Here is an 18,315-nt window from a genome sequence, read left to right on the forward strand (position 1 = left end):
GCTTCCTGTTCCTTGTCTTAGTAGTGTCAGATCAAGCATCAGTGCCTTTAGAAGTTATGGGGAGAGTGTAATAGCTGATATTTGTTTCTTTAAAAAAAGGTAATCTTGGAGTTGAAATTACTGCTTTAATTAACCAGTGAAAAAGATTGATGTAGAAAATGATTCTCAAATAGTGTCTCAGGAATTGCAACAAGCCAGTCACTGAATTGTAACTTGTTTCCACTTCAGAAAATGAAAAGTCTAAAGAAGAATCTTCTAAATCTGAGAAAGGTGAAATTAATACAGATCCCTGGCCTGGATATCGATATACGGGGAAATTGAGGCCACACTATCCATTGGTATGTCTTTTACTAGCTTTATCATTCTTAGAAAATGAAGTGAAGGGAGCACTTGTTGTATAATTAATCTAACAAATTAAGGCTCTTCAAAGTGGAAGATGTACTCTTTAGTACTTCTGAGACTTGATCATCATCGGAACATAAAGAGAGCATTTGGTGTGTTGCTAATTTTTGTTGGCTCATAGAAAGTACAGCTATGGTTAATTTTCCATTCTCTTATACTCAGGTGTCTGTCTAATTCCCATCTACAGTTGATTAAAAAAACTTTCCAAGTGTGCCATTCCATTGAAAATTCTGTAAACCTCCAGCTGTAACATGCCACATTTGATTTATTCTGGCATTAATGCCTCACTCATTCTTCCTCTCTTTGCCTCATCTACTCTCAGTTCCCCTCTCCTTCAAGTACATATCTAGGCTTTATTGTTCTAACATCTTCCATATTCTTGCCACTCTTCAGGTAAGGAGGCTACTTCTAAATATCCTGTTTGGCTATCTTATAAAATACCTTGTGGTTTTGCTAATCTCTCACAATAGGAGTTATTTGTCTGTTCCCTTGTCAAAACCACACAAAGCCTGAGACCTAGTTAGTCAGTTCTCAGTATTTGCAATCAAGCAAAAAATGTTAGCTTGTTCCTAACTGATAACCACGCTTTGGAATTGGTTTATTATTAGGGTGGGCCTATTTCTAATGCTTTTCTGCTAAGACGCTTGTGAATCTTTATTGCACTATCCTTAGTACCACTGAAGAAGGGTCTTAGCCCAAAATGTCGACTGTTTACTCTTAACCATAGATGCTGCCTGGCCTGCTGAGTTTCTCCAGCATTTTGTGTGTGTTGTTTAATGATTTATATATTTGTTCTCTGCCCCCTTTATTCTCAAGCCTTTTAAGATTTCACTTTTCAAATCTTACTTTCCCTTTGAGGAAACTGTAACCCTACTGTATTTCACCTTTGTCATAATTGATTTGTTAATTGTAAGGCCATTCTCCAAGATTATTAATGTCAATATGTCCCTTGCTGCACCCCTCTTAGGTATTGACTTTTGACCTAATTTACTAACTCCATTGTCTGCTTCCCTTGCTACAGATTGCAAAGGGGAAAGAACCTATATCTGATGCTTGGAACACCACAGCATGCTAAATATCTCCTGGAACCTTCTGCTTCATCTGAATCTATTTCATTTCCATATCATCGTTTTTATTTCCATTGACTTTTATTTTATGAATCTTCTTGTCTTTTTTGATGTAGTTTCTAGAAGTCCATTTAATTAATATCTATTGCTTAACCATTACGCTTCCTGTTGATGAACAATTAATCAAGTGATCCGGTTATTATGCATGTTTTTTTTTAAAACCTAACCAGGCTATCCTTAAATCCTCTAATTTAAAGTATGTTTTTGTTTCCCTCATGAAAGTATCTCAATGGCTTCTTTACCATCAGTATTTGCCTGACTTGGAAGAACCCCTGCACCCTTTCCTGAACAGTGAAACTAATAAATTACTAAGTTGGTTTATTATTGTCACAGATACCAAGGTACAGTAGAAACTTGCCGACTGTTCATACAGATCAACTCATTACAACAGTGAGAGAAGTATAGACAGAGTCCATAGAGGGGAGGTCATTTCCCATGATGTGCTGAGCTCTGTCTACAACCCTGCAGTTTCTTGTGGTCACAGGCAGAGTATTTACCTTAAGATGTTTTCTATGGTACGTCATTAAAAATTGGTGGAAGTCAAAAAGGACATGTACAATTTCTTTAATTTCCCAAGGAAGTAGAGGTGCTCGTGAGCTTTCATGGCCTTGGCATCAGTGGTTGGTGATGGTGAGAACATGAAACTTTCAGCCCTCCGGACCTCAGCACCATTGATGCAAACAGGGGCAGGTGCACCAGCCCCCTTCTGAAGTCCATGACTAACTCTTTTGTTGTCACGACATCATGTCATTTGACTCTCTATTTCCTTCCTGTACTCTGACTCATCTTTATTGAGACTTGGCCCGCTATAGTGATATCTACAAACTCGAAGATGGTGTTAGTCAGTAAGAGTTTGAATGATTGCAAGCATTGTCTGTACAGTTGCCTCTTTCTGCAGTTATGCATTCTGTTTGGATCAAGCACATTGCACATGGTTAAGTGATTCTTTTTAGAATGATTTCCCCACCCAGATTTATAATTACTATTATCTGCCTGCACTGCACTTTCTCTATAATTGTAACACTTAATAATTGTGCATTCTGTTAGTTTCCCCTGTACTACTTCAATGTGCTGATGTATTGAAATGATCCATATGGAAGGCATGCAAAACAGAGCTTTTCATTGTTGCTTGGTACATGTGACAAAAAAAAACTTTACCAATAAGACTGCAAGTTTACGACTGAAGTAAGTAATTGGCCCATTGTGTTATTCTCAATTGAAAAAGAACATAGCTTGATCTCACTTACTAAGATTGGTCTGTGGTCTCTTAGTTCACAGGCTACGTACGCAGTCAAGTATTTCTTAAATAATTTCATACCTGTCATATTTTGAAAAACCAATGTCCAGGCCACTCACTACCTTTTCTGGTAGGAAAATTGCTGGTTGCCTCTTCTAGTCTTCCTATCAATTATGTTAAATCTATTTCCCTGGATTTTAATCCCTGTGCCGGAAAAATAGGCCTTGCTAGCTGCTGTATGGGCTCCTGATAGATTTATATCCCTCTTTTTTTTGTGTAAAACACAGGAACAGCACACAGTAAACTCAGTCAGGATGTGATGCACAAGCTCACGTCATTTAGCACTTCAGTCTTTTTGTTGCATCATGGCTATCACACTCTTGCTCTCAATATGTATACATTCAGTTTGTTGGGAGAGAAAGTTCCCTGTTTTCTCAAAAGTTCAAAGTCAATTTGTTATCAAAGTACCTGTTCATATATGTCACCATATTCAACCCTGAGATTCATTTTCTTGCTGGCAATGTCAATAAATACAATAAACACAATAGAATCAATGAAAGGCCACACCTAACAGGACAGACAACAACCAATGTGGAAAAAGACAATTCTGCAAATATAAAAAAAAGAGAAAAAATAATAAGTAAGCAATAAATATCGAGAACATGAGATGAACAGTTCTTGAAAGTGAGTCCATAGGTTGTGGGAACAGTTCAATGATGGGGCAAGTGAAGCTGAGTGAAATTAAGCCCCTCTGGTTCAAGAGCCTGTTGATTGAGGGGTAAGTTGCATGCCATCTTGGTCAATGTCTCCCATCCACTACATAATGTTCTGGGTGGGCACAGGAGTACATTCAGCCAGAGACTCATTCCACCGAGATGCAGCACAGAGCGTAATAGGAAGTCATTCCTGCCTGTGGCCATCAAACTTTACAACTCCTCCCTTGGAGGGTCAGACACCCTGAGCCAATAGGCTGGTCCTGGACTTATTTCATAATTTACTGGCATAATTTACATATTACTATTTAACTATTTATGGTTCTATTACTATTTATTATTTATGGTGCAACTGTAATGAAAACCAATTTCCCCCGGGATCAATAAAGTATGACTATGACTAATAACTGTCCCTGAACCTGTTGGTGTGGGTCCTGAGACTCCTGTACCACCTTCTTAATGGCAGCAGTGAGAAGAGAGCATGGCCTAGGTGCTAGGTGTCCTGTGACAATGTTCCATGTGGATATGTTTAATGGTGGGGAGGGCTTTATCTATGATGGACTGGGCCATATCCACTACTTTTTGTGGGCATTTCTGTAAGAAGGCATTCGTGTTTCCAAGATGCAACCGGTCAATGTACTCTGCACCATACATCTATAGAAATGACATGCTGAATCTAAACAAACTTCTAAGAAAGTAGAGGTGCTGCTCTGCTTTCTCCATAATGGCACACTTGCTGGACCGAGGAAATGATAACATCGAGGAATTTGAAGTTGTTGGCCCTCTACACCTCTGATCCCCTGTTGAGGACTGGCTCATGGACTTCCAGTTTCCTCCTCCTAAAGTCAATAATCAGCTCCTTGATCTTGCTGACATTGAGTGAGAGGTTGTTGTGACACCATTCAGCCACATTTTCAATCTCACTCCTTGGGCTGATTCGTCACAATTTTTGGCTTGGCTAACTACAGTAGAGTTGTCAGGAGACTTAAATATGGCATATTTAATATGGTATATTCTCCCCCCCCCCCCCCCGGGTCTGTGTGTCCCCTTCTCCTCCCTCCCCCTCCCCCCTCCCCCTTTCACATCCAGCCAGTCTCATATAATTTTCCAGGTTATATTCAGTTGTTGTTCTGGACTACATTTTATTCTTCATAGCATTGGAAGCACTTTGGTAAAAGAAAATTTTTGTAAGCATTTTCAGAAATTATAAGAACCTCTAATGTTTTGCATTTTGTTCTTCATAGACTCCCATGAGATCTGTTCCCAGTTATATCCAGGGACCTGATTATGCTGATCATCCATTAGGTATTCTGATATTCATTTGCCACTATCATATGTGAATATTTGTATGAGACCTTGCTTTGACTGAATCCTACAGTTGTTCAGAGTTTTTTTTGGTGTGCTTTGCTTCTGTTACAGATTTTATCTCGAGCCTAAGATTTTGTGTATCACAGCTCAGTAACAACAATTGTTCAGATGAACAGGTTAGGGTGAAAATTGTAGTGCAGGTACTGGAATCTAAAGTGAAAAACAAACTGTTGGACGAGGTCAGTGGGTCAAGCAACATCTGTGGAGGTTGATGTTTCTGGAGGCAAAGGGGCAGTTGCAATTTGGGTCCAAACATGTCAACTGCCCCTTTGCCTCCAGAGATGCTGTGTGACCCCATGAGTTCTTCCAGAATTTTTTTTGCCGAATATTGTAGTGAAGCAATTTGTATTGGGTAAGAACCCTTTTGTTCTATGCTCAGCTTTAAACTTGAGATTCGTCCACACAATGTCACCTCACTGGAGAAGCGTAATTTTAAAATTCCTTTCCCCTTGTCAGCCTTATCAAGCCTTAAATGAATCTTTGCTTTTTGCCTCGGTGCATCCTTCATGCTCTGTTGGTAAAAGTGTTCCATGTAAAGTGAGTTATTGTCGTTATAATACATATGATCTTTAATTTTGGTCTTCCTCAGATGTTGAAATACTTTTATGTCCAATTCCATAAATTTTAACCTTCCTTAAGTCGTCCTTCAGCATTTTCCAACAATAAACTGTCCTTGACTGTAGTATATCAATGAAGAGTAGAAGCAGGGTGCTCCCCTTTTAAGCCTGCTCTTCCATGCCCCTTCTGACTGTAACCTCAACTCCACGACTCTTTCAACCTCAGATAAACTTTCTTCCCCTTGTATCTAATAAGTATTCCAAAGACTTGGCCAGCACTGACCTTTGAGGAAAAAAATTCCAAAGGTTCTGCCCTGGACGCTTCTTACAATAGAATGTTAACATAGTGGAGCATCTGGTAGAATTGCTGCCTCAGTTCTAGCGAACTGACTTCTGTTCCTCTGTGTGTGTTTGTGTGTGTGTATATGAAGTTTGCATGCTTAACTAGTGAATGTGTGGATTTTTTCCTCGTGCTTCAGTTTTGTCTTGCATCCCAAACATGCGCTAGTTGGTAGTTGGTTAATGGCCTCATGAAATTGCTGCTGGTGTGTAATTGAGTTAGTGAATGTAGGGGAAGTTGTTCAGCATGTGGGGAGAATAAAGTCTGATTAGAGCAGAATTGTGTAAATGGATATTTTTTGGTCAACATAGATGTAACGAGTTGGAGTACTTATTTCTGTTCTCTGTCTTTAACTTCCGAGAGAGAAGGATTTGCTCATTTCTGTCTGAAATGAGTGATCCCTTATTTTTAAATAATGACCCCAATATGTGGTTTTTCCCATGAGAGGAAACATTTCTCCACATTCAACCTACTGAGATCTCTGTAGGCTTTGTTTCAATTCAAGAACTATTCTCTTCTAAATTGCAATGGATGCAAACCTAACCCCTTCTTAATCAAATAACTTTCTAATCCAGTTATTTCAGAGTTCTGAAAAATGAACTTTGACCTGAAATTTTAACCCTGTTTCTCTTTCCACAGGAACTGCCTGCTCTGCTGAGTATTTCTAGAATTTTCTATTTTTTTGTGTCCAGATCCACCAGAATAGAATTATGTTAACTTTCATCATTTCTTCTGTACTTGTTGGCCAGTCTTTTGCAAGTTATTCAAAGGACACCCAACCAAATCTGCATCCCAGACTCTCTGTCTCTTGTCTGGTTAGAGAAAAACTTAAATCTTCCTGTTCAAGATATCGCTGGTGAATCTCAGTGATTTTTGGCTGGTAGTCAATGAAACAAGGAAAGCAACAAAACTCTTTGTTGATCACTCTTTTTCTGGTAAACATTAATTGCAAACAATAGCTGGTAACTTCCCTTGAACTTTGAGGCAATGCAGTGTGGCAGAACCAAGGAAGGCAGTGGGCCTGTTGCCTAGAGCAAGGAAAATCCAAGGTTCGATTGATTTAAGCGCCAGGCCAAATCGAGGTGGCGGAGTCTAGGCCCCAGAGTGTACCAAAGCGACTGAACCTGATGTTTGGACATGATTTATGCACCAGACTGAATTGAAAAGGTTTGAGTACAGGCCAAATTGAGGTGGTAGGGTCTGTCCCCAGAAAGTATCGAAGTGACTGAACCCAATGTTTGGACATCGATTTAGGCACCAGTCCACCTGAAAAGGTCGGGGTGTTGGGGCTCGCTACTCTGCTTTATGCTGAGCTAAGGATCTGTGGGTGGACTCTCTTTGTGGACTTCAATTTAGAATGCTATTTGCTTGTGTTTATTGTTTACAGGATGTTTTTTTTCTCTGCACATTGGGTGTTTGATCATCTTTTTTCTTCTGGGTTTCTTAGTTTCGTGGTTGCCTGTTGAGACGAATCTCAAGGTTGTATAATGTATACACACTCCGAAAATAAATGTATTTTGAACTTTGAGAATATGCTGTGTTTTTTTGCTATTAATTTGTTATTAACAGTTAGACCTCTGTAAATCTTCGCCAGTACTTCTCTCTATCCTTTCTATAATGTGACAACCAGCAGTATACACAATTCACCAATTGTGGTCATACAAAGATTTTATTTCCATTCATGCTCTAGAAATTAAAACAGTGGCTTGTTTACATTTTTAAGTGGCCTTGGCAGTGGGTTTGAAAACAGTTTCTCTTATCTTCATTACAGCTTTCCATTCAGCCTAACCTTGAACACTATTTAAGCTGGTGTGCAGTATGAAAATGGGTCTATTAGAATTGTATATTAATTTGTGTTCCCTCTATCTTTCAAGGTGTTTCTGAATCTGAACAGTCCTTAAAGGGGACATCTCAAATCAAAATTTTACCTCCAGAGGACATAGAAGCAATGCGGGTAGTATGTCGAGTAAGTTGTGAAGTTTCATGTTGTTTTTTGTGTTCCAGAATAAATACTACACTGTCCCTTTCAGTCCTTCAATTCGAACTCAGAATATATATTAATGTATGGTCACTGTTTTGTGGAGTCCTCTATATGAGTTAATTGACTAATGCTCTGCTGGCATTCTTCACATTACACCATGAAGGGATTGTAAAGTGCTCCAACTAGAGCTTGAGGGACCTGGACAATGATGAGTTTGTTTGTTTTTTTTTGCAGTTTTAAATTTATATTGGGTCCAAGGCTATTAACAGGAATGTTATTAAATTACTTAATACTGAATTACATAAGCCATTGGGTGGTGAAAAGCTGTGTCAAAGTAGTAATGATAAAGGAGAAGAGAAAATCAGAGAGTCAGTGTTTTAGGAAGGATTTTGAAAACTTCACAGGGTTCAGCCAGTGTTGGAAACCTCATTTTAGTTGTGGCAGCCAGATGCAGACACTCAACGTGCATGAACACCCTTCCAAGAGGCATTACTGTCTTTGACTTTGTCCTGGTGGTCTTTGTGCCAATGCTTGTTGTTTTCAAATTTTACTCCTGTTACACCTGTCCACCTATTTGAAAGCTGCTGCCGATGGAAACTCCCAGATAAATTGTTTTTAGTTATGTGAATTTTTTTTGAACTTGTTGTGTAACACATCTAAAAATAAATTTAGTTCTTGTTTCACAAACAAGGGAAATCTGCAGATGCTGGAAATCCAAGCAATGTGTACAAAATGCTGGAGGAATTCAGCAGGCCAGGCAGCATCTTTGGAAGAGTACAGTCAACGTTTCGGGCTGAGACCCTTCGGCAGTTCATGTTTTTACATTACCAAAGCTAAATCAGATAAAATGGCATATATGTTGGCATATCATAAACTCATGGTTAATTAGTAAATAACTTTTTTCCGTCAAAATGAATGGTAGTTAATATGTGACACTAAGCACTAAGAATCAGGTGGGCTGGTTCTGCACACTACTTCATATATACTAGAGCCTTAAAGTAGTAAAGCATCAAAGAGGTTTCATGGGGCTTTTGTGCTGTTGAAATTCACTTATTTTCCTTGTGTTGCAGCTTGCCCGAGAGGTTCTAGATGTTGCTTCGATGATGGTTCGACCAGGAGTAACAACTGAAGAGATTGATCGTGCTGTTCATATGGTATAGAGTTACTATATTTGGTAAAGATATAGAAAGTGGCCAAAATTGCACTAACTCTTGCCCTAACTGTTAATATCATGGGGATTTTTTCCCACAGGCCTTGCATTTCAGTCAGTACTTGAGGGCAAGCTTTGTTCTGATAAAAACAAAAGAAGTAGGAAATAGTCAAAGGCCAAGGAGAGCCAGATGCATAATTAACATTTCAGCTTGATAACCTTTTATCAGTTATTAACTTGAAATTGTGTTCTTTCCCTCGTAGCAGAAGCAGCCTGACCTGTTTAGTGTGTATATTTTTATTTTGTGCTGATGTGCAGGATTCAATAAATGTATAGGTAAAAATATGGCTCTTTAATAGTCATAGTCATACTTTATTGATCCTGGGGGAAATTGGTTTTCGTTACAGTTGCACCTGTAGTGAAAATAATTTTCACTATCATGACCAATGCATGATTAATCCAGTCCCAAAGGATATTTCTGGTAACACTGAAGTGCTTTCAGGGTATGGGCAAAATTATGCTGACAGAGTGAGTTGGTAAACTTGAACATCATTCAACCACTAACTTCTTCACATTGTGGTATGGTTTCCTGCTACTTAAATGCCTTCACCTCAAACAATTTGATTGTTTCTAGTGTCTAAAGAATTGTATCTGGTTAATGATTAATATCTAATGCATTGCAAGATGTGTGTAGGAAAGGTAGATGAGCTCAGGGCATTGATCAGTACATGGAGTTATGATATTGTAGCCATTAGGGAGACTTGGTTGCAGGAGGGGCAGGAGTTGCATTACTAGTCGGAAAATGTTACAGCAGTACTCAGCCAGGACAGACCGGAGAACTCATCTAGTGAGGATATATGGGTGGAACTGAGGAATGAGAAAAGTATGACCCTGTTAAAGGGGCAATGTTATAGGCTACTCAACAGTCCGAGGGATTTAGAGGAACAAATATGTAGAGAGATCGCAGACTGTTGCAAGAAACATAAGGTTGTTGTAGTAAACAACAGGAATTCTGCAGATGCTGGAAATTCAAGCAACACACATAAAAGTTGCTGGTGAACGCAGCAGGCCAGGCAACATCTCTAGGAAGAGGTGCAGTCGACGTTTCAGGCCAAGACCCTTCATCAGGACAGGTTGTTGTAGTAGGCGATTTTAACTTTCCACATATAGACTGGGACACAGTTACTGTAAAAGGACTAGATGGGATAGAGTTTGTCAAATGTGTTCAGGAAAGTTTTCTTAATCGATACGCAGAAGCTCCAATTAGAGAATGTGTGATACTTGATTTATTGGGGAACAAAACAGGGCAGGTGACAGATGTTTGTGTAGGGGAACACTTTGCATCCACAATGCCATTAGTTTCAAAGTAAATATGGAAAAAGATAGGTCTGCTCCACGAGTTGAGATTTTGAATTGAAGCAAGGCCAATTTTGATGGCGTCAGGAAGGATCTGGCAAGTGTGGATTAGGACAGGCTGTTTTCTGGCAAAATTGTTCTTGGAAAGTGGGAGGCCTTCAAAAGTGAAATTTTGAAAGTACAAGGCTTGTATGTGCCTGTCAGAATAAGAGGTAAAGACAGATTTAGAGAACCTTGGTTTTCAAGAGATACTGAAGCCCTGATTAAGAAAAAAAGAGGCATAGCTGGTAAAGGCAGGTATCAAGAGGGCTAAAATAAGGTATGAGGTTGTCCTAGCAGACAATGTGAAGGAGAATCCTAAGGGATTCTACAGATATGTTAAGAGCAAAAGGATTGCGAGGGACAAAATAGGTCCCCTGGAAGATCAGAACGTTAATCTATGTGTGGAGCCAAAAGAGATGGGGGAGACCTTGAATGGATTTTTTGCATCTATATTTACTTCGAAGATGGACACAGGGTCTATAGAAATGAGGCAAAGCAGCAGCGAGGTCATGGACTTGAGAAGATGTTTGCTATGTAAGGCAAATTAAGTTGAATAAATCCCCAGGGCCTGACAAGGTGTTTCTTTGGACCCTGTGGGATGCAAGTGCAAAAATTGCTGGGGCCTAGCAGAGATATTTAAATCATCCTTAGCAACAGGTAAGGTACTGAAGGATTGGAGGATAACTAATGTTCAATTTTTTAAGAGAGGCTCAAAAAATAAGCCAGGAAATTATAGGCTGTGAGCCTGATGTCAGTAGTGGGAAAGTTATTGGAAGGTATTCTAAGAGACGGGATATAAATGGATAGACGGTCTGATCGGGGTCAGTCAGCCTGGCTTCATGCGTGGTAGGTTCTGTCTAATCAATCTTATAGAGTTTTTCAAGGAAGTTACCAGGAAAGTTGATAGGCAATTGATGTTGTTTACATGGACTTTAGCATGACATTTGACAAGGTCCTGCATGGGAGGTTGGTCAAGAAGATTGAGTTGCTCAGCATTCAAGATGAGGTGGTAAATTGGATTAGACATTGGCCTTGTGGGAGAAGCCAGAGAGTTGTAGTAGATGGTTGCCTCTCTGACTAGAGGAATGCTGCAGGGATCGGTGTTGGGTCCGTTGTTGTTTGTCATCTATATCAATGATCTGGATGATAATGTGGCTAACTGGATCAGCAAATTTGCAGGTAACACCAAGATTGGGGGTGCAGTGTACAGCGGGGAAGACTATCAGAGCTTGTAGCAGGATCTGCACCAGCTGGAAAAATGGGATGAAAAATGGCAGACGGCATTTAATGCAGACAAGTGTGAGGTGTTGCCCTTCAGTAGGACCAACCAGGGTAGGTCTTACACAGTGAAAAATAGGGTACTGAGGAGTGTGGTAGAACAAAGGGATCTAGGAATGTAGGTCCATAATCCACTGAAAGTGACGGCATAGGTAGATAGGGATGTAAAGAAAGCTTTTGGCACATTGGCCTTCATAAAAGTATTGAGTACAGGAGATAGGATGTTATGTTGAAGTTGTATTGGTGAGGCTTAGTTTGGAGGATGGTGTACAGTTTTGGTCACCCATCCACAGGAAGGATGTAAATAAGGTTGAAAGAGTACAGCGAAAATTTACAAGGATGTTGCCACGTCTGGAAGACTTGAGTTGTAAGGAAAGATTGAATAGGTTAGGACTTTATTCCTAATTCCTAAAAGACTGAGGGGAGATTTGATAGAGGTATAGAAAATTGAGTGGTATAGATAGGGTAAATACAAACAGGATTTTTCCACTGAGGTCGGTATGACTACAACTAAAGGTCATCGTGGGTTAAGGGTGAAAAGTGAAAATTTGAAAGGGTGCATGAGGGCAAACTACTTCACTCTGGGTTGTGAGAGTATTGAACGAGCTGCCAGTGCAAATGGTGCATGCAAGCTCAACTTCAACATTTTAAGAGGTTTGTATAATTACATGGGTGGTTGGGGTATAGCCTGAGTGCAGGTCAATGGGAGTAAGCAGTTTAAATGTTGTGAAACAAACTAGATGGGCCGAAGGGCCTGTTTGTGCTGTATTTTTCTCTGATTCTAATGTCACTATTGGCATCTTCAGTGTTCCACTCCTTTTGGAAAGACATACTTGTATTTAATCTCCTGTTTAATACTTGGATAAGGTGCATAAGGTAGATAATAGTGTATTGATGTTTCAATCTTTTGTGTACAAAATCTTCTGAACCCATCTAGGTGGGTGTGGAGCTACAGTTTGTAAATAGGCTGTAGTACAATAGAGCTATGCATAAGGAACGTTCTTGTCGATCGCTAGTGTGGTGCTACCCACATCATCGTGCTTAGTGGGCAGATTTCGTTCACGTGAACACCCACTTGAAATATGATGTCAGCATTAATCTTTAATAGTAGTGTTATTCTTAAACACCCACATTGACATGGTTGTGTAAAGCCGCAAGTAATTCAAAAATTCTGATTCTGTTTTTTGATAATTTGGTGTGAGGCAGCCATACAACACTTACATTGTTCAATATATTTGCAGGATAATCATCTGATAGAATGGTGTGTGAGAGGGCCCTTCTGAAGGGAAATGTAACCTTTAGACTGCTACTAGTAGTTTTGGAAGTATTGAGAGAGGAGCAGACAATCGAGTCTTCATTTCTATGACTTTATGGTTAATCTGAAACCTTATTCCCTTTACCTTGGCTCCTTTTTATATACCCTTCTCTAGCAAGGTATTTGCTTTATGTTTTAATATTTAATTATTGAGTAAAGTGCCTCTTATATAGTCTGCTGCAGTCTATGTTGTGTGCCACTAGTCTTTATTCTGCTGGTAAATGTGGGTGAATAGTTCTCACTTGTGAGTGGATGCCCGTAGACTTTAATTATGAAATATGACTTGTCTTCTTCATAACTATTCTAATCAGCTCAATAAGTTGCCTTAAGATCACTGAACTTAAGTAAAGGATACCAACTTCAAAATTCGGAACCAATCCTTTGTTATCAAGGTCATGTTAAGCTCTCTTTCCCAATCTTGCTTAATCTTAACTTTACTTTAGATTAAGCAAGATTGGGAAAGAGAGTTTAACATGACCTTGATAACAGAGGATTGGTTGCGAATTTTGAAGTTGGTTGACTCTTCTTCGATTTGTGCCAGTCACTCTCTAATTCAACTTAAAATTGTATATCATTACTATTTGACAAAGGAGAGATTGTCTAAAATATTTCCTAATGTTGATAGTGTGATAGATGTAAAACTGAGATGGCTATATTGACACATATGTTTTGGTCGTGTTCTGTATTGAAACAGTTTTGGAAATCTATTTTCTCTATAATTTCTAAAGCTTTAAAAATTAATTTACAACTTAATAAATTGACAGTTTTGTTCGGTGTAATTCCTCAATATATTCACGGTATTTCTATATCAGACCAACATGTAATTGCATTTGTCACATTATTGGCCAGAAGGGCTATTTTATTGAAATGGAAAGATGCCTCTGCTCCCACTTTGATACAATGGTTCTCTCAGGTGATGTTATGTCTTAGTTTGTATATATTTGTGGTATATTCGGATTTTCAAAAGGTTTTTGACAAGGTCCCACAGAGGAGATTAGTGTGCAAACTTAAAGCACACGGTATTGGGGGTATGGTATTGATGTGGATAGAGAATTGGTTGGCAGACAGGAAGCAAAGAGTGGGAATAAACAGGACCTTTTCAGAATGGCAGGCAGTGACTAGTGGGGTACCGCAAGGCTCAGTGCTGGGACCCCAGTTGTTTACAATATATATAAATGACTTAGACAAGGGAATTAAATGCAGTATCTCCAAGTTTGTGGATGACACGAAGCTGGGCGGCAGTGTTAGCTGTGAGAAGGATGCTAAGAGGATGCAGGGTGACTTGGATAGGTTGGGTGAGTGGGCAAATTTATGGCAGTTGCAATTTAATGTGGATAAATGTGAGGTTATCCACTTTGGTGGCAAGAACAAGAAAACAGATTATTATCTGAACGGTGACCGATTAGAAAAAGGGGAGGTGCAACGAGACCTGGGTGTCATTGTACACCAGTCATTGAAAGCTGGCATGCAGGTATAGCAGGCGGTGAAAAAGGCGAATGGTATGCTGGCATCCATTGCAAGAGGATTCGAGTCAGGCCTTGGTGAGACCACACCTGGAGTATTGTGTGCAGTTTTGGTCCCCCAATCTGAGGAAAGACATCCTTGCCATAGAGGGAGTACAAAGAAGGTTCAGCAGATTGATTCCTGGGATGGCAGGACTTTCATATGATGAAAGACTGGATGAACTGGGCTTATACTCTCTGGAATTTAGAAGATTAAGGGGGGATCTTATTGAAACGTATAAAATTCTAAAGGAATTGGACAGGCTAGATGTAGGAAGATTGTTCCCGATGTTGGGGAAGTCCAGAACGAGGGGTCACAGTTTGAGGATAAAGGGGAAGCCTTTTAGGACCGAGATGAGGAAAAACTTATTCATACAGAGAGTGGTGAATCTGTGGAATTCTTTGCCACAGGAAACAGTTGAGGCCAGTTCATTGACTATATTTAAGAGGGAGTTAGATATGGCCCTTGTGGCTAAAGGGATCAGGGGGTATGGAGGGAAGGCTGGTACAGGGTTCTGAGTTGGATGATCAGCCATGATCATACTGAATGGCGGTGCAGGCTCGAAGGGACGAATGGCCTACTCCTGCACCTATTTTCTATGCTTCTATGTTTGGAGAAAATTAGAAGTCAAACTTTTGATCCTCAATTTGACTTTGAGAAAAGGTGGGGTTCTTTTGCCCGCTACTACCATTTGATCTGGGTTAATTAAGGTTTCTTCTGATTCTTGTGTAATTGGTTTTGGCTGGCGGATTGATGTTTTTATTTTATGGAAGCTTGTATGGCGTATAGCTCCGGGGCTGTGCTCCCAATGGGTTTTTTTTCCTCGTTTTTTTTTGGTTAGTAGGGTTTTTTTTCCCTCCTTTTTTCCAAAAAAAATAATAGTTTTAACATTTTGTCTTTTCTTATTATCATTGGTATACTGTTTAGCTTGGTTAATCAGTTATTTGATAGTTTAACTCTTATTGTATATATTGATATGTTGAATTGACCACTTTGATGTAATTTTTTGTTGATTTTCAACAATTAATAAAAAAGATTTAAAAAGAAAGGAAGATCACTGAACTTACATTTTGGTCCTTCGTTTGGATCTGTAATACTGACTTTAAGCATTCACATAAACTATATCCCTTAGAATATTAATTAGTTGAGTTTGTTTCTTTGGAAAGGAGTTGGCTGGATAGAGCATGGTAGCTTAGTGGTTAGCACAATGTTTTACAGTACAGGTGACCCAGGTTCAATTCCTGCTGCTGCCCCTAAAGAGTTTGTATGTTCTCGTGACTGCGTGGGTTTCCTCCTGGTGCTCCAGTTTCCTCCCAAAATCCAAAGACGTAACGGTTAATAGGTTAATTAGTCATTATAAATTGTCCCGTGATTAGGTTTGGGATTAAATCAGAGGATTGCTGGATGGCATGGCTCGTATGGCCGGATGGGTCTACTTCAATCAATCAGTAAATAAATAAATCCTTATATCTAGATGCATATCCAGGTTTACTCTGATAAATCAAAATTCTATAAGTAGTCAGTCATTTTGTCTTTATAAATTACAAGAAATGTTTTGAGTCAAGTTTAATTGTGCAATTTGAAAGGAGATATGGTAGGTTCAGGGCTCAGGAACATGGGTAGGTGTGTGGCTAAATTGAAGGGTTAGGAAAGTGAGCTTGGTGTGCAACTGGGAATTGGAGATCAGTGCGTAACCCCCTATATGGGAAAGAAAGAGATGCGACAAGGGAGGCAGTGGGCAAGAGTTCCTATTACCAATCCATGTGTATGTGTGTCCAAGAGAATGAGAGCTTGGTCTTAATTGGATATCTTTCATTATGTTTTTGAAAAAACAAAATTTTCCTGGCATTTGAAGTTTACTTTGGCATGGAGTGTGGGTAAGTATTAAACACTCTCCAGCTCTACCAGAGAGATAGAGTCTACATTTTAAAATAAATGATCATGCTCAATTGCCTGTCAATGGTTACTTTACCACGCAACGTGGGAGGGGACACCGACTCAGACCATGAGAGGCCTGCATCGGGCTTTTTCATGCCCTACAGGGGGTGAGTTTCAGTTTATTTAACAGTGCACACATGGTGTATAGTTTTCACTTGATTTCAGGCTTTCATGCACAAATCTAGCAGTAAAAAACGTTGACAATAATGGCTGGGATCTTAAAGGAGTTTAGAAAATTAGCCAGCTGATACTTATCATAAAAAAGGTTGAGAAACATTACTCCAGTCCATGTCAACCAAGACACTAGAACAATGTGTAGAAAATATTCGGCAGGTCAGCAGCATTTTTGGAGGGAGAGAGAGAGTGTTAAATTTTGGGTACTTTATCAGATCTTTTGTCAGAATTGAAATGTTAGCAGTGTTTCTGTGCATATGAATATTTATAGAACTTGCTGCTTTTATTTCTGATTTACAGCATCTGCTGTCTTTGGCTTTACCATTCATTTTAACCACATCATTGGATTATCATAAAATGTCTTATTTTTGATCATCAAAGCAGTCTGAGGCAAGAGATAACTATCCTTAATTGCTGTGTGAAGTCTGGCATTTTAAACTGTATATCAGTAGCACAATTACACTTTGATTCTAAAAAGCTAATCATGGGCACTTTGATTTGTTTAGGCCTGCTTGGCAAGAAACTGTTATCCATCACCACTCAATTATTACAATTTTCCAAAATCATGCTGTACCTCAGTTAATGAGGTGATCTGTCATGGAATTCCAGATGCACGACAATTACAGGATGGTGATATTGTTAACAGTAAGTATTGATGCAGCAAATTGTGGCATTATAACAGGCAAGCATAGTGCCTTATTGCTTTCCTTGGTAATATTCTCAAGTGAATCCTCAGTTCTAAAGTCAGGACAAAATAGGAGCAATGTTGGCCAAGTGACAGATGGAGTAAGGACTTCCATTTGCTAAGATCTTAGTAGATCCTCTAACCCATCCATTTTCTTTCATCTGATTTCCAAATACTAGTCTGCACAAACTACCATTCTCTATCTTGAATGTACTTGTTGACTGAGTATCTACAGTCCAATGGAGCATAAATAGTAAAGATAAGAAATTCCCCCTAATATCTGTCCCATTTAAATGAGTTAAGCCTCCAAACCTAAAACCTCACCCTCACATGACTCCTTGTATCTTTTCACTATCACTACTGTTTCACTCCATCTACTGCTAAATCCCTGTCTGTGTTGTGCTTAATTTCTGACTTGACCATTCCAATGTTCAAAGCCTTGCTACTACAGTGAAGCTTGGCATCATCACCTCTCTGCCTCACTAAGGAGATCTTTGCATTCTGTGAACTCCAACATCTTGTAATTGTTTCACCATCAGTAACTGTGTCACTAGTTGCCTAACTCTGAAATTTACACCCATCCCCAAATTCTGTGCTTTTCCTTATTAAAGATGCTCCTAAAAGTATTTAATCACCCACCCCGCTGTATACTTACTGTGACTCATTACCCAAGAACTCAGCGTTGATAGTGGAGGATTCAGCCTTGCCCTGAAATGGGCCATTTACCAAAGGAGCAACATATTCAAATGCTGGATTTACAGTCATTATATGAAATTATGATTTGCTATAAATGTACCAAATGATAACTCTTCAGAATTTAATTATCATGCAGCTGATTTTTTTTTTCCTTTTACAGTTGATATTACAGTCTACTGCAATGGTTTCCATGGTGATTTAAATGAGACATTTTTTGTGGGTGACGTTGATGAAGGATCAAAGAAGTTAGTGCAGACAACGTATGAATGCCTAATGCAGGCTATAGATGCAGGTGAGGAAATGGCACAGAATGGTTCAGTGTGGAATGGGTGCAGTGTGGAAGTAGAATATATGTAAGGCATGTTTCTTAATTATAGTATCCTTAATAACTTTACTCAGTAGCCCAGAATCTGAATGTGACACATTAAAAACGGGTCTTCTGGCCTACCCAGC

At 39.3% G+C, this 18,315-nt stretch overlaps 1 protein-coding gene across 2 annotated transcripts in view; it reads left to right on the forward strand.

Annotated features, from left to right (window-relative positions):
* metap1 (methionyl aminopeptidase 1) overlaps positions 1-18,315 on the forward strand; it is a 57,909-nt gene that overhangs the window by 20,264 nt on the left and 19,330 nt on the right. For both annotated transcript variants that reach the window (XM_063046895.1, XM_063046896.1), the window contains 6 exons: positions 229-338; positions 4,724-4,784; positions 7,619-7,710; positions 8,796-8,879; positions 16,988-17,126; positions 18,023-18,154. In XM_063046895.1, coding sequence (XP_062902965.1) covers positions 229-338; positions 4,724-4,784; positions 7,619-7,710; positions 8,796-8,879; positions 16,988-17,126; positions 18,023-18,154 — 618 coding nt within the window. The remainder of the gene's footprint in view (positions 1-228; positions 339-4,723; positions 4,785-7,618; positions 7,711-8,795; positions 8,880-16,987; positions 17,127-18,022; positions 18,155-18,315) is intronic.

This window comes from Mobula hypostoma, chromosome 4 (assembly GCF_963921235.1).
Source record: "Mobula hypostoma chromosome 4, sMobHyp1.1, whole genome shotgun sequence".
In the NCBI taxonomy this organism is placed as follows: Eukaryota; Metazoa; Chordata; class Chondrichthyes; order Myliobatiformes; family Myliobatidae; genus Mobula; species Mobula hypostoma.